Source organism: Castor canadensis, chromosome 11 (assembly GCF_047511655.1).
Source record: "Castor canadensis chromosome 11, mCasCan1.hap1v2, whole genome shotgun sequence".
Taxonomy (NCBI): Eukaryota; Metazoa; Chordata; class Mammalia; order Rodentia; family Castoridae; genus Castor; species Castor canadensis.
Genome location: NC_133396.1, coordinates 134154862 through 134177489, shown reverse-complemented (window position 1 = coordinate 134177489; position 22628 = coordinate 134154862). Strand labels below are relative to the sequence as shown.

Here is a 22628-nt window from a genome sequence, read left to right as displayed (position 1 = left end):
GCCACTCCTTTTCAGTTTTCCTTTATTCTGCTTTGACCCATCCTGAATCACTAAACTTTGTATGCTTGCTTTTGGCCATCACTTTTACCTTGTCTATACTTCCCTTATTGTGCTTTTCACACTTATTTCTTAAGAACTTGGCATTTACAAACAGGCAACTTTAAGCCATGTTGTCGACAAAATATTTCTTTCTCCCTCCAACATATAGGAATCAGTAGACTTGACAGTTAACAAATCAGAAGATTTGTTAACACTGGCTACATATTCACACTTGGCAATGATCTGCCTTGAGCAAAGCAGCAGCAGTGCAGAGCATGTTGTGGCCAGTTCAGCCAAAGTACCACTAGACAAGGCACACTCACCATCTACATTTTGTACCTTCCATCTTGGACATCTGACTTTGCAACCACTGGTACATGCTTGTCTCTTCCACTAAACTGAGTAGTTCCTTGGCTTGTGAGTTCTTTGAAATAATGAGACAAACTTTTCATTTACCTCTGAATCCTATATTACATATATGTTTCCTGGAATACAGCGGGTGCTCAATGACATTCATTAAGTGGTTGATGAATAGATTAAAAGAATGAATACATTCTTATTGATATTTAATTTCAACTTAATGGAATCCACTATGGAAATCTAATATAGGAGAATAGCCAAAATGATGACTATGAACTCAAGAACAGTTCTAAAATAAGTATGTTTAACATTGAATCAAAATTTGATCCACAGTGCTAGGTCAGCTGTAGATTCACTTTCATAAGGTATTTCATGGCTTAACAGGCTATAGGGGGTTGAATGTCATCTTAAAGAGCAAACTGGTCTTGAGACAGATGAACAAAACAGCTTCTAGAGAGGAAAAAAATGTGCTCCTCTAGTTCCAACAGCCAGTCCTAACAGGGGTTCTAGTATCCAGACAGTGCTACTACATATACCTGTGAGTGGACTGAAATAATAATTGGAAATATGGCTGTTCCTTTAAACAGGAAGGTAACAGTGGGTGCTGTTTCAAGTCTCCAACAGACCTAAGTGATACTGACTCTGTCATCTTGCTTATCGGACCCCCTAATTTCGGACTGTGTAATCTGCACGACTCTAACAATAATATAATATAAAAAATATTTGGAAAGTGTAAAATATAGAAGTTCCAAGGACCATTCTCTTCTTTTAACCATATTCCTTTAATAATATTTTCAACATGTGTTTAGTCAGATGATTTTTAAGGTTCTTCATATTTTGAAGGGCAATTCCTTTGGCCCTTCAAAAGTAAATCTTCTAATATAACTTTATAACTCCTTACTCACAGTGTGCTTGATTCTTTACTATTGACATAAATGTTGAATTAAAAGTAACAGAAAACACTAATATTAATAAAGATGATAAAGAAAAATGTGAGTGTAATTTTTTGCACATGTTGAAGACAGTATAGTCCAGTCAGTGGGCATCAGCAAACAGTAATATTTAGATGTGTACACCAATTTTTGCATGTGAGAGATGTGTGGTAAAGATTAGGTTAAATGTTGAATCATCCAAACAAGAAATGAAATATTTGAGGGTTTTTTATTTATAAATAAATATTCAGCAAAAACAATTTTGGTTCAAATCTTCTAACAAGTAAAAACCTAACGGTTTTCAGCTCAACCTGTTCCTTCTAAAAAGTATGTTTCATAAGGGATTTTGTGATGTGTTGAAATACTCTTCTTTCTGCCATTCATTTTTATGTCTGCAAGGGTTCTTGATAAGACAGAATCCTAAATGAGAGAGAAAAAGAGAATTTTTTAAAATAAGCATCAATTTTACAACCTTCGCCATTTGATGTTTTGTATAATGAGTCATTTTCAAACTTAGGTACTAACAAGGGCAATAGCCATCCCTGGTAGATAACATCACCACTCCAACATCATTTACTATACTAACCTTTTTATAACTTTTTCTAAACTATTTACCCCCTGTTTTCTTGTAAATGAGGAAGCCAAGGTATACCAAAATATTTAGGCAGCATGTAACATTTCTTCACTTTGATTTTTATCACAATTAAAAATAAAAAGAAATTTTTTACCCACGTGAATCTTTTGAATTTTTGAGTGTTCAAAATATCTAAAAAGTTGACTTTATGTAGCTCAAAGAGTTAGTTCATTGTGTACACTTACAAGAACAGTACCATGGCCATTTTGTCAAGAGTGTTTCTAATATTCATAACAATACAAGACATAATTTCCACTCTCTGTTCTATCTTCAGAAGGATAAAAATTCTGATCCTATTAAATGATTTATATCATTTTATTATAGTCTCTTGCTACTTTTCTGAGAAACGAAAAGGATTACTTTTCACCTATCAGGTAGTACAAAAGATATCTTTGAAATTGTCATATGTAGAATCACTTCAGTAAATGTTTATAAATACTCATATACAGATATGGTCCTAAAAATAAATATCACAATTTTAATCATTACTATAAACATGCTTTTGTCTTGGTAGAAAGGCGTATACAACTGTGTTTCCCAACCTCTACTTAGGACTTATACTAAGGATGGTGAGAAAATGTGATTTATATATATATATATGTATATAAAATTTCCTATGTATTATTTCAGAATATATACACTAAATTTTGTGCATTTAAATATTGTACATACAAGTTGACTTGTTTATCTGGTTGTCAAAGTGTCACAAATATCAAATGGCAAATAGCTAAAAATTCAGAAAGCTTGTTGAATTAATACTTTCAGGCATTTGCTTGACTTTAAAAATGAAGAAAACATGATTCTTTTTCCTTTATAATAGCCATAAAGTAGGGATACTGTGGAACATAATATTTCTGAAATTTATACCAGAAATAATCTCTTGAATAACAATCTGAAAAAAAAAGAAACCATTGTAGGTGCCTCTTCTTACCTCTCTCTCTGAATACACCTTGGATATTTCAACTGTCCTCTGTCACACTGCACTCTAAGTTCAGACCCCATAATAGATGAGTCTCTTATATAAGTATCTCTTCTACAAAGAAACTCAATATACTCGCCATGAAAAATATATGGTCTATTGTCAAAATCCCATTTTAAGAGTAAATTATTCTTTTCCATTTCAGCAAAAGATAATGTGCACGGTTCTGAAAGAAAAAAATAGAAAATTATCTTAACATATCTTGGTACTAACATACATCATGGTGCCAATTCATGAAGACCTTAAAATCTGACAATGGCAAGAACTAAAGTGCCCATGTTAACAACATTCAACCAATCCATGAACATGGTAGTCTTTCCATGTTCTAGTGTCTACTTCTTCTATGCTTTATAATTTCCATTGTAGAGGTCTTTAATATCTTTCATTAACATGCCCATATTGCCAAAAGAAATACATAGAGTCAATGCAGTCTCCATCAAAATTTCAATAGCATTCTTCACAGAAACAAAACAATTAATTTATATGGAAGCACAAAAAGCCCCAAATAGCCAATAGCCAATCCTGAGAAAAATACCAATGTTGGAAACATTGGGGATATCACAGTACTGGATCTCAACTCATACTGTAGGGCCATAGTAACAAAAACAACAATGATACTGGCACAAACAAACACAGACCAATGGAAGAAAATAGAAGATTGCTACAGCAATCTGATTTTCAACGAAGGTGCCCAAAACATACATTGGTAAAAAGACAGCCTCTTTAACAAGTGATGGAAAAACTGTCTACAGGTAGAAGACTGAAACTAGATGACTATCCCTCACATTGCACAAAAACACTCCAAGATATAGGCATAGGCAATGACTTTCTGGATAATACCCTAATAGTTCAATAGCTCAAGAATTGACAAGAAGGACTGCATTAACTTAAAATGATTATGGATAGTGAAAGAAACAACAGAGGGAAGAGACAGCCTAAAGAATTGGGGGAAATCATTGCCAGCTATTCATCTGGCAGGAGATTAATACCTAGAAAATACACAGAACTTGAAAGTTTAAGCACCCAAAGAGCAAAGCATACAGTCAATAAATGGGCAAATGAACTAAACAGACACTTTTCTTTCTTTCTTTGGAGGGGGGTGGTTACTAGGGTTTCAACTCAAGGTGTTGTGCATGCCAGGCAGGTGTTCTACAACTTGAGCCACTCAACCAGCCAGCCCTTTTTGCTCTGGTTACTTTTAAGAGAGGGTATCACTTTATGGTTGGGTCATGTATATATTTCCCAAATAGCTAGGATAATAGGTGCACACAAACAGGTCCAGATTTAATTGGTTGAGATGGTTGAGATGGGTTGTTGCTAACTGTTGCTTGAGCTGGCCTCTGGAACCATGATCCTCTCAATGTCTACTTCTGGAGTAAGTAAGATTATAGGCATGAGCCACCACAACGGCCCTGAGTAAACACTTTTCAAATGAACAAGGACAAATACCAATACAAACATGAAAAAAGTTTTCAACATCTTTAGCCACCAAGGAAATGCAAATCAAAACAGCACTGAGATTCTACCACATGCCAGTCAGAATGGTTATCATCAAGAGAACAAGCAACAACACATGCTAGAAGGGTATGAGGGATAAAAGAACCCCTTATACATGGTTGGTGGGAATGCAAATTAGTTCACCACTATGGAAATCACTATGCATGTTCCTCAAAAACTAAAAATAGAACTATATGATCCTGCTATACTACTTTGAGGATATAACCAAAAGAATCAAAGAGAGTTTATTATGCAGACACTTGCATTACTCATGTTTATTGCTGTACTATGCACAGTATGCAAATCATGGAACCAGCCTATTAACTGATGAATGGATAAAGAAAATGTGATAAATATATATACAATAGAGCTTTCTTCAGACACAAAGAAGAATGGAATTGTTTCATTTGTAGGAAAATTGATGGAACTGGAAATCACATGTTAAAGGAAATAAGCCAGACTCACAAAGACAATTGTTGCATGTTTTTTCTAATATGTGGAATCTAGGGGATAGAAGAAGGACATGAAAGTAAAGGAAGAATTATTAGGGCTGTGGAAGAGGAAGGAGACAGTAAGAGAGCGGGTAAGAGAGGATAAACATTGCCAAAGCAATGTTTTGTATATGTGTGTATACAAATGTACAATGTATATGTTTTGTATATGTGTGTACACACGTGTATGGAGGCAGCAAAATGAATCCAATTACTTTTTACAATTACATATGCTAATAAAAAAGGAAAACTAAAATACAGATATCCAAATCAATATAGATATGGATAAACTTAATTAAAACCAAAATTCAATTCAATTGGTATATATGCAACATCAGTGAACCCAACAATGACAAAGTTATCCATTTTCAAAGACAAAAGCACATTTACCTAAAGTAAATACATGCTTGTTATCAAACAAATATAAATGAATTTCAAAGAAAAGATATAATTCAAAGTGTATCACAAAAAACTAAACCAGAAATCAACAACCTTAAGAAAACTTCCCATTTAGAACTTATAAAAAGAAAGTTTTAAATACTTCAGAGCACATAGATGACACCAAAATTATATTGTATTTTTTTAACTAGATGATTTAAAAATCCAAAATATAAATATGTGTGGGACAAGGCTAAAGTTACACTCAGAGGAAAATTGGCACCATTAAATTCATATATTTAAGCCAAAAATCAGGAACCTGGGAAACCACCTAAACAAGCCAGAAAAAGACTAATAAAATAACCCTGAGAAAAAGGAAGAGAGGAAATAATAAAGATAAAAGCATAAATTTAGTGAAATAGAAGGCAATACTTGAACAAGTCAACAAATATAAACATTTATCCTTTGAAGAGACTAATAATGTTTATAAGCTTACTTCACTGGTTACACTCTAATAAAATTTATAAGATGTCAAGAATGAAACAGATACATGCCGATAACAATCATAATGAATGATATATCACTAAGATATTAAAATGAGGATAAAAGAATGCCATGAGTCACTTTATGTCAACTAACTGGGCAACTTAGGTGTAATAGACAAATTCCAGGAAACCATTCTTACTCAACCACCAGGAAAAATAATGAGCTAATGTCCATTAAACAAATTGAAACTATCGTTAAAATCTTTCCATAAAGAAGTCTCAAGAACTAGACGGTTTCCCCATTAACTCTTACAATTATTACAAATAAAGTAGCACCAGTTGTACACAAATTGCAGATAACTAAAAAAAGGAAACACTTTCCAATTCATTGTATGAGGTCAGCAGAAATTTCATATCAACACTGTAAAGAAAATAACAGATCAATCTTGTTCATGAAAATAGATGCAAAACTCCTAAGTCCATAATACCAAATAAAATCTAACTCTTATCATAAGCATAATCCATCATAAGCATGTGGGATTTCTTATGAGAGTGCAATCATGCTTTAACATTCAAAAAAGAATCAATATAACTCACTAAATGCAAAGGAAAAAAGAAATAATCCTATGATTACTGAAATAGATACTAATAAAATTAAACTGTGGAGGTTATTTAAAATACTTTTAACAAAATAGAAAGCTTCTGTACCTAATTTTTAAAAAGTATTTATTAGGCTATGAGCTAGATATTTGTAATCTAGAGGAAACACTAAAAGCCAGTGATTAAATAGGAATATCAATAAATTAACACAAATGCAGCAAACTAAGCATTATGTTAATGTCAGATCAACTACAATGACAGAAAGTTAAATGTGTCTTCATTTTAATTCATAGAGGTATATTTAGTAGAACATACCTAAACACAATGGTCGTGCAGTCCACACACCCTCTACACAGTAGGCCTCCCGAGGTCCTTGTAGGAAATGGTGATCAAAACACCTGTATTCTATTGAGGAACCATTTTCATAGATGCCAACTGTTGAACTAATAATGACTCCATTTTTAATAAGCGGAGGAGATGCACACCTTCCTTTAGATTCTGCAAAAATGATTTTAAAGTTTGAAATGGGTGTCTATAATGAGCACCCAGCTAGCTCATAACTACTAAAGAAATAAATTACACATTTTATTGCCTTAAAGACATTTAAGGCAGTTCTCAAATATTTTTAAAAATAGAAAATATTTCTGTAATTATATCAAACTATAAAAGTTATTGCATTAGAGTTTTCCAGGGTATAAAATTTAAATACAGATTTTCAAAAATAGTTACAATCACATTCCTGTCATTCATTTTTCCGGACAAGGTTCCACTTATGAGAGAGAACATGTGATACTTGTCTTTCTCGGTCTGACTTATTTCACTTAACATGATGACCTCTAGTTCCATCCACTTTCCTGTAAATGACATAATTTAACTCTTCTTTATGGCTGAATAATGCTCCATTGTGTATATATACCACATTTTCTTTATCCGTTCATTGGTAGATGGACACCGAGGCTGATTCCATAAATTGACTATTGTGAATACTGCTGCTATAATCATGAGTGTATCTCCATTGCATGTTTACTTGCAATGGGAGTGAGTACCATCAGATAAAGGGAGGACACAGGAGATGGTAGGGGCCAGTGAACATGGTCAAAGTACTTTAAACACATGTAATACATGTATGAAAATAGAACAATGAAATAAACACATGCAATGCACGTATGAAAATAGAAGGAATAAACAAGGAGCATTTGATTAGGGTACATTGTATGCATATATGGAAATACCACAATGAGACCCTTTTGAACAACTAATATATGCTAATAAAAATGGGAAAACTATTAACAGTTGCAATTTTATTTTTCCTTTTCAGTCTACTGGAAAGTGAGAATGTATGAGCTCTCTCTTGAAGCCATGCTTTCCACATGCATTTTCTTCTTTTTTTTTCTTAGTAAAAGTAATACTCCCTGTCTCCAGGGAATAAACAATCTGTCTCACATTCAGCTTCAAGCTCTTTTCTGAGGTAAGGGTCCCCAGAAAACCCTAAGTAAGGCAATGTTTTATAGCACTGTTGCATGCTGACATGAGGATAAGTCATCCTCTAGTAGTTTGGGGATACTTACAAAACCCCTTAATTTTTCTCTTCATAAAAATGACTTCTTAGAATTCATATGTGTCAGCATAATCATCCTATCTAAGTGTACATGTTAACTTTAATTTAGAAGATGGATCAGTCCCGATTTATAGGTTAAGAAGATGACAGTTACTTGGTTAGGGTCATGAGTATAAACTTTCAACCTTTAACCAAGGGAGAAATTGCTTCAAAGCACTGTTGTTTTACCTTTTCTAACACACTGTGGATATTTCACTTCGCTCCTGTTGCACTGCACAGACAACTCAGACAGTGGGGTCGAGGGAGGCAAGTCATAGCCCTGCTTGCATACAAAGTCTACTAGATCTCCATGTAAGACCTTCCCTTCATACGTCCACTTCATCTCTATGTTATTTCTGTCCATGTGATCCACACTAACAGTGCATGGCTCTGAAAGACAAAGCGCGATTTTAAATCTTTCACTCACCTGACATATGAAAGTGATATACTTTAGAAACAAGAATTATGGACTGGAGGCATGGCTCAAGTGATAGACTGGACACCCCTGCAAGCACAAAGTCCTAAGTTCAAACCCCATTGCTGCCAAGAAAAAAAATGACAATGATCCAAAGTAGTATTTCACATTTGACATTTGTCATCATTAAAGCTCCTCTCACATATAGATAATAAAATATATACTTTATCATTATTAAATGATTTTATACATTCCTTATTGTCTTCATTATGTCATAATTAAAATCAATTCATTTGAAACATCAAAAATACTGTTCTAGGCCACAAGACAGTCAGGTAAATCATGATTTTCTTTCAATAATATGGTAACATTGAGGGCAAGGCATGAATTTGTGATTTTAGCCACTCAGGAGGCAGATGTAAGAGGACTGTGGCTTGAGGCCACTTGGGCAAAAGCTTGAGAACCTATCTTAAAAACTCTAAAACAAAAGGACTGGAGTCGTGGCTCAAGTGGTTAGAGAACTTTCCTAGCAAGCATGAGGCCCTGAGTTCAATCCCCACTTCCTCTGAAAATAGATAAATGACTTAGAAATTGAAAGTATACTTAACTTTTAAACATCTATAAAAACCTGCTGCTCAATACATATTGATGAGTAAAGCTAAGACTCTGTTTACCTTCTAACTGAAGCACCTATAATAATATATGAGTTTTTAATTTGTGATCATCTTAAAACTACAGCCTATGATATATTAGTTGGAAAAAAGAGTTGACAAGAGGGAAGGCTATCAAAAGTTTAGAGGAAAGGGAAGTTGCACATTTAAGTAAGATGACTGAGTAGACCTACTTGCACAAAAACTTGCGCAAGGTTATTAAGGAGTCAACTGTGTCTTTTTCTGATGATAAAGTGTTCCTGACAGAGGGAATAACCAACAAAAACACCCTGAGCTGCAAGGATGCTTGGCTTGTTTGGAGAAAAATAAAAAGACAAGAATGTTTGGAGTAGAGAGAGAACAGGAAAAGGTTAGAAAAGTTCACGTCTGGAATAAGAATTCAGATTTTAAAATATCTACTCCTTATATTGTCGGAATCTGTAGTGGGAGCTTATTCAATTTCAACAGATAAACCAGATGTAAAAGACTCTCTCCTCCTGCCCTGATGCCAGCTTCACTAGGTATTTGCTTTCATTCATTAGCCACAGGACTAAATGTCTTGAGGCAACTGATCCAGGCAGAGAATGACAGGTTTCTTTAAACCTTGTCATTCCTTATGAGGTTGTTTCTTTACTATTTCATCCAGTCTCTGTCCTCACATCACCAAAAACTTAATATCAAGAACATTTATGAAAATATGAGAGCCATAGAAAAATTATAGGTGATGTGTTTGAATTAGAATGCAAATAGCATCCTGGGAAGACAGAAACCACAAACAAAAAGTTAAAAGAGGTTAAGATATAAAACTAACTGGCCTATGTCTTTTAACACCATAAACACAAACTAAATAAAAATAGTTGCAATAGCCAATTCTCAAGTGAATAGTATAATTTATGTAGATATAGGTCTTATGAACGTATAAAAATGTAGAAAAATGAAATTAATGTAAATTTTCTTATTAGATTAAAAAATAGAGTGATTAAAATATTCAAGGTTGACAAAGATTAAGAAAACTGCTACTTTAATTCACTTATGTTAAGGTTATTTAACAGAAAAAACTTTGTGAAGGACCATTTATCAACTAAGAAAAAGCTTAAAATTCCAGATGTCTTCAGAATAGAAATTTCAATTCAGAGAAGAAAATAAAACATAGAAAAATAAATGTAATTAATTCATAAATAAAAATAAATATTTTTAAAATGTAAACATATTTAGTTACAAAATGTACACTTACATTATTAAAATATTGAATGCTGAATCTCCATCAATAAATGTTAAATTAATTATGGTTTTATAAGCACTATGGAATATTCTGCAGTCATTAAAACACATATGTAGAAGTAAGTCAATCCATGCTTGTCACATACTTTAAGTGGATAAAACACACACTAAATCTGCGTAGTGTGCTAACACTTTTGTGTGTGCCCGTGCTTGCACATATCCAGAAAAAGGTTTAGAAGGCCATTTACTATCTAAGTGATTGTTTCAGGCAGGACTACTGATATTTTCTGCATTCTTTTAGCTGCTTTAGTTTACTTATTACTGTTTTCATAACTAACACTGAGTTGCTTCTGTAGTTGAAAATTTCTAATATTTTATTTAAATGAATATTTTAACTTCAGGAAATATAAAAGTCATAATGTAACATGTTTAATGCACCTATAGTGATTGGTTACATTACTCTTAAGTGCAACTTGGGTGACCAAATGAAGTAACTCTATAGGTTAGAGATGAGAGGTGAATATTTTTTTCTCCATTGAATTTCAAAGTCAGTAACTATTTTAATAACTGCATCAATTTTCCACTTGAAACATGAATGTTCCTTATATCATGCCTTAATCCAAAATATACTCAGAAGCACTATAAACATTGTATATGATCAATAAGATGTAATAAAGGTAACTACTTGGATGAGGAAGTGGTTGCATAGAAACTACCACAATACGATCTACCAAGGAAAGGCCTGGACTGACTTGTTATGCTTCTCCCCGAATAGTGCTGTGCGGACAATATCAGCAGAGACATTGAGGGCGGAAAACCTGAATTTACTAATGCTACTGAATTACACACTAAGATGATAAATTACATCCTGTAATACTTTCCCATAAGAAAAATAAGTATTGGGGTAGGAACTAATGTGGCCCTAGACACTAAGATGTTACAGATCTTCTGCTTAAATAAATGAAGGGAAATATTTCAAAAAAAAAATCTCTAAGAAACCATTTCTGTTATAAAACATAAAAACACAAAATGACAAAAAAATAAAAATACAAACATTAACAGTATAAAAAATCTAGTGTGTTCTCTTTCTTACCCAAGCAAACAGGTGGAGATGACCATTTTCCTTGTTCACAGTGAGATAGCTTCGGTCCCCTCAATAAGTAGTACTCAATACATCTGTATTCCACTGAGGAACCTGTTGTGTAACTTGTCTGTAACCCACCAACAACCTCTCCATTCATCACCTCAGGTGGAGGCTTACAATTCTCAATATTTTCTAAGAAAAGAGATTGTTTAAAATTAATACAAACTGATAGCAATATAATGATACAATACGGTAACCCAAACTATTATATCTCAACAGCTATAATGTATAATTTAGGACAGCAGATTTCTAAATTCATGAGAGATGAAAATAAATGCTGCTCAGCTCAAGTAGTTTTAAAATTTACTGAGCAAGAAAGAATAGCGAGAACTAGTATATATATTTTTCTATTTTCTTCACTATGAAGGGATTATGATAAAGATACTCAAAACGTTTAGAACGACTTTAACCAACTCTAAAACTGCCCTTTGGCATGATCCATTTTTACTCTTTTCCTTCTTATTTTTTATCCCAGTTCTTAATTGACTCATGGACAAAATGTCCACTTTTTTCTCTCTGTTTAAAATATTTCTCTTCCTCTGCTAATTTATTCAGCACCCTTTATAGCTCTTTCCTTATTAATAAATATCCTAGATAAATTTGTTTGGAGAGCTCTTTTCAATATCTGATCAAGAAATGAGAAGGAGAGCAGGAAGGGTAACTCCCAAGAGTGATAGGTTAGCCTGGTGATGTCCTTCAGTGTCTCAAAAAGGGAAGATTCAGAATGGCTAGATGCAAAAGTAATGTCACCAGACTTACTTGATATCAGAAACAAAGATGGCTCCAGTCACATTAAAAAAAAAGTAGCACAATAGGTGCAGTAACAATATGTTTCTAAGTCTTGTGAGGAGTGGTCTTTGGCTATGATAATGTATATTAAATAAACAGAATGGAAAATTTTGCACTATGGGCTTAGCTATTGATGTAAAGGCAGAATACATACCAACACACTCAGGGGCAAGTGTCCATTTTCCACGATTACAAGCTATTTCATTTGATCCACGGAGGTGGTACCCCTTTTCACATCTATATGGCACTTTATCCCCACTGTAATAAATTGTAGAGTGTAGGATTGCTGCACCATTCTCAATAAAGGGTGGGTTCTCACAGGCTATCTTCTCCTTTTCTTCTGAAAAGGTAATTTAAACAGAAGAGACCATTTAGCTACATATGCAGATTGCATTTTAGGGAAAGCTTTTTCAAAATGTTACCAACCAATGCATTTAGGAGGTTCTGTCCATTTTCCATTTTCACAACGTATTTGTTCTGACCCCTGGATCACAAAATTAAGAGCACATTCTATATGAACTGTTTCTCCATGACGGTAAGTTGTTGAATGTGTTTGAATTTTGGAGTTTAGAGGCAGAGGTGGAGGAGGACATCGATTTCTTCTTCCTAATAGAGAAATATCAGCCTATTTAGTCATATAGTTACAAACAATGATAAATGTCTGATAAGAATGCCTGTGGTGTCAAGGATCATAGAAAATGTGGCAGACAGATTCTAGGAGCACCCCACCTCTTGAAGTTTACTTTCTTGTGTAACATTGCTCTCCACTAGTGGGACCTGTGACTTGCTTCTAGCCAGTAGCAAAGAAGATGGGTTAGTACGTGGTTATGTATACCTGATTGTGCAGCATAAATTTGTAACACCATTCTTGCTGAAAGACTCGCGAGTGGTTGTAAAGAAGCAAACTGCCACCTCATGAGCTTCCAAATGGAGGCAGGGGGCAAAGGGCCATCTTTAGCAAGAAATTGAAACCCTCAAATTCAGCAGCCTGAGAAGCCCTTAATGCTGTCCACACCCACAGGGAGCTTGGACAATGATTCCCCAGTCTCAGCTGTTACCTCGATAGCTGCTTTGCTATACACTGATGAGAGTGACCAAACTACAGCCAGACTCCTGACCAACATACAAAAGCTGTGAGGTAATATAGGAGTGATTTAAAGCTTGTGGTGAGGTATTTTACATTCATTATCTCCTCTGGCCCTAAATAACTTTTGTTCTTCAGTAGGGACTAATACTTCTCCCATACTATACATAAAGAAATTAAAATTTAGGAAGTAATAAACTAGTAAGAGCTGGCAGACCTATTCTTGAGTCTATGTCTACCTGAGTTAAAACCTGTTCTTAACTTTAAAACACTGTGTTGTTTTTCAATTGTTACTGTGATAAATTACCACAATTAGTGGCTTAAAACAACCCCAATTTATTTCTCTTAAATTCTGGAGACCAAAAGTTCAGAGTCAGTTTCATTGGGCTAAAATGGAGGCATCAGGAAGACAACAGCATTCCTTTTGGAGGTTTTAGAGGAGCACAGCTGCTTAGACTTTTCCTCTAGATTTCAGTTCCCCTTTCTTGTATCATTTGCTTCTTCCATTGTCAAATCTTCTACTTCATCTTCTGTAGTCAAGGTACATTTAAGGTCCAAATGAATAACTCCAGGTCACAGTGCCTCTTCAAGATCCTTAAATTAATCACTTCTACAAAGTTCCTTTTGCCACAGAAAGTAACATCTCTGGTTCCAAGGATTAGGATGTGTATATCTTTTGTGGGTGAGACATTACTCAGCCTTCTACACTGCATCTAATGACAATTCCCTATAAAATAAAGGGCAGGTTGGGCGGTGACTAATATGCAGAGGGGTTGTGCAATAGGTGTTAAGTAGGTTTTCCATTTTATTTTTGAAGCATGTTACAAGCAATTTGCTCACAATTTTCCCCTCTCCTGTTATACCAAGGTTGTTGCATATGACTGGAAAATTATAAAACTATCAAAGTTATTGTTCTGTGTTTTTAAAGAACTATAATAGATCAGATTATCTCTAGTCAGCTATCTCTTTCATTCCTCCTAGTATTATTTCAAGTCTTCAGCATTCTCTCCCAAGTTCTGCATTCACATCTTTGAACTGCCTATTAATGATGACATTGTCTCCTGTGTTACAGAGGAAACAGTGGCCCTCAAACCTTTTATCACTTCTTATCCCCCACCATATCCTCGAACTTCTGTTTAAGACTCAATTCAGATATCACCCATAACTTCTGTAATACTATCCACACCATATCAATCAGAATCTCAATGTCTGCTCAAGCACTTTGTACCTGACTTTATGATACCATTGGTCACATCAAAGCAATTATTTTTTTCATGTGTTCCTTCTGCCACACTTAGGCCTTCTTCATACCATGCTGTAGGTATGTTTAAATGACTAATGAACTGGTGTCTTCTGACAGGTAATCACCCCGCTTGAGCACACCCAGGGTAGAAATGTTACCTTAACGAACGCATTGTTGGATAACTCTTACTAGATGAGTTTCTATATTTCTTGTTCACTTCTGGATAATGTTCTTCTGTTTTTTGTGCTTTTTACCCCACTATTTTAGATTGAATGTCCACATCCACAACAAATATATGGCCATTGAGAAAAGTATTGTTATAAAGCTTCCAAGCTTGCAGTAATTGGCTCTAGTAATTCCCAGTAAGAAAATTTATTCACTCTAGCAAGAGATTTTAAATTTATAATACAGATTTTAAAATATTAAATTTAAAAGATATGTACTTTACAAACTAATACAAAGCTTCAAAATTCTTCAGATGGATTAAAGATTTTTAGCATTGGTTTAAAAGATATTTATTTAAAAACCAGGTTTAAAAGATATTTATTTTAAAACCAATACTAAAGAGTAGAATTAGTTATCACCAAAGACATATTTCAGAGCCTGTAGAATTTAAAGCTGATAAGATATGAGATATTATTTATCTAAGTGTGAAACTTAAAAATTTACCTTCACATACAGGAGATTCTGGGTACCAACCAAAGTTATAGCATTGAATCAAATCAGATCCACTTAGATGATAATTTTCATGACAGAAAAACTGAATCACATCTCCTTCTTCATAAGTTCGCTTTACAGGGTGAAAATATCCATTCTCTATTAATTTTAAAGCAGAGCATGTTAATCCTAAAAACAAAAGAATGGATAAAAAATGCAAAAAAGTGTTTATTTTTCCTACTAGAACAAAATTCACTTACTATTTATATGCCATATCTGGGATAGAAACTAATGAATCCGCTACATTCTGTTTTCATATATATGCTTATAGAATATATAAATATATTTATTTGAATATATTTGCTTTCATTTAACTTGTTTTCTTGTTTTAGAACTTTAAATTATCAAAGCCTATGATTCCCATAATTAAAACTAGAAGCAAAAAGCAAAATGGAAACTTGGTAGAATAGCAGCTTATATGCACGTCCATGTGAAGTCAATTTTCCAAGGTGAGCGTGGGCTCTTTTGAGAGCAAGAACTTACGGGTGCACTGTGGTGTGAGAGACCATCCGTGCGTGTGACATTCCATCTCTTCGGCCTGCTGTCCTCCAGCTGTGTAGTAGCCAGCAGCACATCTGTATTGTACTTTGTCCCCCACCTTGAATGTTTTCTGGGTTGTGGAATAATTTCCATTATGTAATTCAGGGGCCAAACATGTTTCTAAAAAATTAAAGTTATTTTATGAATGTTATCACAACCTAAAATATTAAAAAGAAGTCTCAAAATGTATTTTCATGGCAAAATCAACCTTTGTCAAAAATTGAAAAATAGTCGAAGTTTGCCTTTGCCTCTGAATGCTCTTTTTTCATATTCCGTGTGAGTGAATTCTGTCAATCTTCTGTTCTTAAAGTTCTGGCCCATTGTACTTGATCAAAGGCCACAATTGAAGCATTTCAAAGTAATATCTTTCTTTTTTTGCAGTACTGGGGTTTGAACTCAGGTCCTACACCTCGAGCCACTCGAACATTTTTTGTGAAGGTTTTTTTTCAAGATAGGGTCTCATGAACTTTGGCCCAGTCTGGCTTCGAACCAAGATCCTCTTGAAAAGCTAGGATTACAGGCATGAGCCACTGGTGCCTGGCTTACAATTTTTTGATTAGATGCCATCAGTGGATTTGTACAATTTAAACAAATTAAATCATGCTAGCAAGTTGTTCTATAATAAAGAAAATTGTGGCATTCATATTGTGAGAAAAAGGATTATTAAGGTGCTTCTCATTTTATCCCATTTCAATTCTTTTTTATTAAACCAAAGTAGGGATTGTCAGAGTGTGTTGTAGGAGTTGAGAATACACAGATTAAGAAAATACTTGGCATTTGAGCAAAACCATACAATTCTCATATTTGCAGACATAATTCTACTAAATGAAAATGCCTGTCAGTGGAAGAGAGTATACATCAAACACTCTTATCATCAGTGTTAGGAAATGCTTCTTGCACACATACCTTGTTCTTTCCTACAGCTTGGTTGGGAAGACCATCCATGAGCAAGACACTGAATCACTTCCTCATCCTTCCCACCAGTGGTTTTGTAGCCTGTAGCACAAACATAACTCATATTCTCTTGGATTTTGTACAAAAATTTCACATCAGAGATGTAGCCATTTCTTAGGTCAGGTTTAGTGCATTTTCCTACAGAGGAAAAATATTTCTTTTCTTAATGATGAAATTAAATTTGTGCTTTACTAAGTGGTAAACTGATGAAAAAAGTGTAATATTACCCTTAGTTGGAATTTAAAAGAATTTTGGAATTTCACTCCACAATTTCTTGATTTAATTTTGAAACATTTTTCATGTCCTACATAATATTTCTTTGGAAATGGATTTGATTTATTGACATTCTTTGTATTTACTAATTTTATTTTTATAGTCATTCCTATCCTTACTACATCTTCTTTTAGAAAATTCATCCTAAGCTCTTCCATAAATTGTTACTAATGCAAATTTAAGAAATTTCTTTTGGCTCTACTTCCTAACACATTTAGTCTATTGTATTTGGTAATGTAATAGGAACACATGTCTATTTAATACACTTTTAAGTTCTGCAAACATCTTGTCTTAATATGAAAACTTTGCTCATTCAGTCTTTCAGCAAGTATTTTGGAATCACCAGTAGTCAGCCCAAGCATAGTGCATTTAATCACAGATACTCTCTTCAAAACCTTTTTCACAGTTATTTTTAAAGTAAATACTTGAAACAGTTTTGTGTTAGATAATAAAATTGCCTTAATATCATGTAGTGCTCTATCACTTTTATAAGCTATATTACTAGACCATCATGAACAGACCAGTTTAGAAGAGTTGAAAGGCTCATCCAAGGTTAATATTTAATAAATGTAATACTTGTTGTGTGGCAAACACTATATGAGTTATTTCCCTGGAACAATATTAGCCCTACTTTATGGATGAGCAATGTAGGCTCAGAATGTTTGTCATGTTCCTAATGGTGAAGCTGGACTCGCTGCCTTCAGGATGATTGCAGAGGTTATATCTTAATCATTGTATTACCATGCTAACCTCCCTTTCAATGTTCTGTCTTCCAAGATAATTAATAAATCTAAAGTACATAATTTATTTCTATGCTCTGGTTAGAAGTGAGATTAATTTATTAGAGTTAACCTGTGTTTTTGTTAATACAAAAAATGCAAAGGCTAAATTATGGTCGGTCTTGAAGTCTCAAAATTAGTAATTATTCTAAAGAGATGTGTTTACTCAACCACAGTTACTACTATACCCAACTTTCTCTTCTAAGTGAAATGGACTCAACCAAAGTCCCATACTCTGGAAAACAAAGCTTAAAGAATTCTTAGCTCTAGAGAGTTCAGCTGACCCAGTAATAATGAGATGAATCCATTATAATTCCTTCTCACGCATTTGAACTCAAAATTCAGAAAGACACAGTTTTCAAAGGATAGTAGAAGGAGTAGGCACACAGAGCAGTGATGCATTTGCAAATGATAAAGCACCAGCTGTCCTTGCTAAGGGTGCGTCTCAGGCATTATTCTGGCTTCCTATCAAAAATGATGTATATGAGAATTTCCTCATTACTAAAAGTAATTCAATAGCATCTCTGTCCCCCGTAGTGTGAAAAACAACCCTTTTGTTACTACCCTACTCCCTTCACAGCAAACTCTTAAAATAATATTTTAATATAAGAACATTATTTACAGAATTTCAGATTTGGTCAAAAAGAATACTTTTCCAGTAACTTTGTTCTTATTTTCCAAAAGGTTTAATCACTTTCCATAATTTATAGAAATACCTTAGCTTCTCTCTATAAACTAACTCCTTGCAATAGTAGCATCGTGTTGGCAACCTGTGCAACTTACTGAAGCACCTTGGCTCTGGAGCCCAGCCTTCTGTTGTACATCTGGTTCTCTCTTCTTGTTTCCCACTCTCAGTTGTGTAACCAGCCAAGCAGAAGAATGACAATTTCTTGTCTATGCTCATTGGAAAGTAAAAGGTTTTGAAAGTGTAATAATATTGGGCAATGTTTCCATTTTCCACATTCGGAAAGTCACAGTATTTCTCTGAAATGAGTAAAACTCAAGCTGAAAGTGGAAAAACATGCTAAAACCATGAAACTTATGATCAAGAAATGACACAATTTTAATTAAAAAATATTTGCAGACACTGCAGCTTGTACTTATTTTGAACTACCTATATTTTTAAAGTGGTTTTCTGACAATCCATATATCCCACACCATTTTTTCCCCATCATAATCTGCTAGCAACACTAAACAAGTCTGCTAGTCGGGATAAAACTGGCATGCCACATCTTCTGGGAAGTGTTCCCTATCTTTCTAGAATAGCATTCTCTCAGACACATAGTGCAAGTCACGTCTGTAATTTTTAAATTTCTAGTAGTCACATTAATGAAAGTGAAAACCAGTTAGGTTTTGTTTGAATGAAGTAAATTTATATTTGAATGATATATATTTATATGAAAATATTTCGCTTCTTTTTTTCTCTTACTCTTTAAATTCCAGTGGATATTTACATTAACAGCACTTCTCAACTTGGACCAACCACATTTCAGTCCTCACTAGCCACACAGTTTTTTCTCAGTATTGGCTGAGGGTTGAGTCCAAAAACCCCTGTAGAAACCAAAATCCAAGGATGTTCAAGTCTCTCCCATTAAATATCACCTCCTCCCGTGTGCTTTAACTTACTTCTAGATACTTACAACACAGTGCCTACCTATCACTTCGTTTGTATGGATTCAGCATTGTACTTGACACATGACAAATTCAAGTTTGTGTATAGTATTTAATACAACCAATTAAGTGTGGAAAATAGCAAAATCATTTTAACCAAAGAACTAATAAGCAAAATAAAATTTTAAAATTTATAATTTCTACTTTATGACAGTAAGATCCCCTATATTGTACAATTCCAGAGGCACCAACCACAGCTCAAAAGTATAGGAAAATAGCAGGAACCAAAAGGCAAAATTTAGTGAATTTGATTATATTAAAGTTAAGAATTTCTTTCAATGAAAGTTACTGTCCACAAAACACATACATAATATTTTAGGAGTTTGCAATGTCTAAAATTGTAAGTTTTTTAAAACTTTTTTTAAAAAATTGCAGTTTTTAATTAAAAAATCAGAGCTCTCACAAGCCAGCTATTAAAAGGCATAAGGTAGGAAAAAGTAATCATTTATATTCAGGAAATTTCAGAAGCCTTAACATCAAAAAATACATATAAAGAGGGCTGAGGGCTCAAGTGGTAGAGGGCTTGCCTGAGCACAAGCATGGATGGTGGAGAGGACAACTCTGACTTCTTTTAGAGGTTACATACTTTGAAATACCCATCCTGCAAAGTCATCTGTCACTATGTACTCACAGAAATCAAGTCCTAAAATGACCCAGCAATCCCACCTGTGAGTCAACATGAGCTAAAGAAATTCCCACAGAAACGTAAGAAGATTGATTGACAGTATGGATTACAGAGTTATTTGTGGTTAGGAGGAAATTAGAGTAACTACATGTCCATCATCAAATGAACAGATAACTAAAATATATTAACTACCATGCAGCAGTTAAAAGCAACAAAATAGGTCTAGTGAATTAGAAATAAATTTGAATAGCATCAAGTAAAATAAAACAAAAAGATAAAACCTACAGTATGTTTTCATTAATGTGAGTGTAAAACACATGCAATAACAATGCATATGAAGGTATTTGTGTAACTAAGGACATAACAAAACCTTCCCGAGGTTCTCAGCAGTGGTTGGGAAGATATGGGAATATGAGACCGAGGTCTCTGTCTTCAAACCACTCACTAGTTTTGCTAGTGTGAAATAAAATTACATCCATGTAGTAGAAAACTAGCTAGAACATTGGAACGCATCACAGTATAGATAATAGACAGTGATATCAGTATACACTTCCCAATTCAAACAGAAAAATAAAACCGTAGGCACTTTTCATGTAAAAATAATCCTGTTATAGAATTAAATGTATAAAATGAGGTAAATTATACTTCTTTCACTTTTATAATAATTACAGACATTTCTGATAGAAAATCTGTGGTAAACTATTTAACTGAAAGGAAATGATAACTTAAGGGTTTTTTGTTTCCACAAATTCTTTAAAGTGTTTATTTTAGAAAAGCTTTGTTTTTATGTTTCCTAACTTTACATGTTCACTCTTGCTGATTGCTAATTTAGCTCCTAGATTCTTAACCCCACAGTCTAATGACTGTTACTTCCTAAATAACGCACACTGGTACACTGCCTACCTTCCATGCTTATGCAAATCTTACACACTAGGCACTCTGGCTGTAAAGATTTCTAATTGTTAGAAAATCCACATGTATGGGTTGTTCTGATTTATAATGCTGCCCACACGAGATCACTAATAGAGTCCCCCTTGGCTGTCAAAAGTGTCCCCATTGTCTAATCAACTACACGGTCATCACTACTGAATGACTCCAGCCAGTGAATAAATTATCGGGACAAAGATCAAAGTTATCAAGAGCAGAAAATCTTGCTGATGATTTATGGTTATTTCTTTTTCAAATTGTCCACATCAAGTTCTCACTTTATGAACAGAGAATTCAAATTATACAAGTTTTTGTTAAAGTTAAGAATGGATTCTTGCATGAAGTTAGAATTAAGGTAAAAATGTGACTTCTTTAAACTGCCATATTATTCTTTAGAAAACCCTCTAAAGTATTTAGACTCTGGTTTCCCAAACTTAGAGAAACAGTTTTTTAAACTTATGCTACTACAAGAATAGTAGACAAGTTTTGCTCAAAGAAAAAGGTTGTTTAAATATTATAACAATTTGTATTTATAAAAAGCACCTGTTATAAAATGATGTATCAAAAATGAAAGATTAGGTTAAAATTCAAGTTGTATGCCTGTTAGAATCTCCATTTATATTTTAAAGAATAAGGAATATTAAGAATTAACTTTACCTTCTGCACAAAGGTCTCCTGAGATCATTAGTATAAAAATAAAGGCCAAATCCTTCAAGTTCATCTTCAGTGGTATGTTTCATAAAGATTTTTAACAATTCTGAACCTCCCAGGGACTCATCGTTAGGTACACAATTCTTCTCTTTAGGAAAAAGTTAATAATTTACCACATCTGTGCAAGTCCCTTTGGATCAATCCTAATATTTCCCTTAAAATATTTTCAGTTAATGTTGAAATAACACAACTATATTAATTGACATTACTTTTCATAGCAGAGTCCACTAACAACATGTTAAGCCATTAAGGGCTACAATAGCAGCATAAATAATTAACACAGGCTGCATATCGGTAAATTTTCACTTTGATTCCCAGTTTGTAGGTTCATAGAGTAAAGTTCACATGGCCATTGATGTTGACTGTCATTGATCAAGTGAAGAGATGAACTTAGGAACATGAGATGATGGTACCTGTTGTTAAAATACGTTGTTGTATATAATGTCACAAGGAAACTCTCTGTGTAGCTATCTTAAACAAAGAAAAATGTCATTATTTTCTCTTACAAAATCAGAGAACAGGAGGGTAGAACAGGTCCTGTCTGGAGGGTTGGTATAGTGGGAAGGGGAAGAGGTCGGGAAAGGGTGAAAGAGGTGAAAATGGCGCAAATAGTGTGTACAAATGTGTGTAAATGGAAAAATGATGCCTGTTAAAACTATTTCATGAATGGGAAGAGGGAGAAATAAAGAAGAATGGTGGAGGGGGTGAATTCAAGTATTATAGATTTATATATTATAAAATATATAATGCCACAATTAACCCCCACCTAGCACACCAATAAAAAAATAAAAATAAAATATGTTGTTGTTTGGATTGTACCCCTTAAAGACAAATTATCTTCGCTCTCTTAAGCCATAAAAGAATTATAAAATGAATAATAATTTACATTATAA

The 22628-nt window shown here is 33.8% G+C and overlaps 1 protein-coding gene across 2 annotated transcripts; it reads right to left on the bottom strand.

The window, feature by feature from the left end:
* Window positions 1-1531: 1531 nt before the first annotated feature.
* Window positions 1532-21916, bottom strand: F13b (coagulation factor XIII B chain). Of its 2 annotated transcripts, none has more exons than XM_074048728.1 (12): window positions 21682-21916; window positions 18585-18785; window positions 16702-16887; window positions 15739-15915; window positions 15208-15354; window positions 12638-12817; window positions 12366-12551; window positions 11372-11554; window positions 8182-8382; window positions 6711-6893; window positions 2897-3110; window positions 1532-1751 (listed from the first exon to the last, which is right to left on the bottom strand). In XM_074048728.1, exons 1-12 carry the CDS (start codon window positions 21743-21745, stop codon window positions 1718-1720), a joined length of 1956 nt encoding a protein of 651 aa, XP_073904829.1. In that variant the 5' UTR covers window positions 21746-21916; the 3' UTR covers window positions 1532-1717. The 2 variants fall into 2 exon arrangements, with proteins under 2 accessions (XP_073904829.1, XP_020029690.1); XM_020174101.2 differs by having other exon boundaries at window positions 15208-15384; window positions 21682-21913.
* Between the last annotated feature and the right edge of the window lie 712 nt (window positions 21917-22628).

Bases quoted from the DNA above. Each gene is read 5' to 3' on its own strand.
- F13b (XM_020174101.2), bottom strand. From the start codon at position 21,745: ATGAACTTGAAGGATTTGGCCTTTATTTTTATACTAATGATCTCAGGA. The intron at 16,888-18,584 runs GTAAGTTGCACA...TTTCCTCTGTAG, and splicing joins TCCAGAGCCAAGGTGCTTCA to GAAAATGCACTAAACCTGAC. The intron at 8,383-11,371 runs GTAAGAAAGAGA...TTTGTCTTTCAG, and splicing joins ATCTCCACCTGTTTGCTTGG to AGCCATGCACTGTTAGTGTG.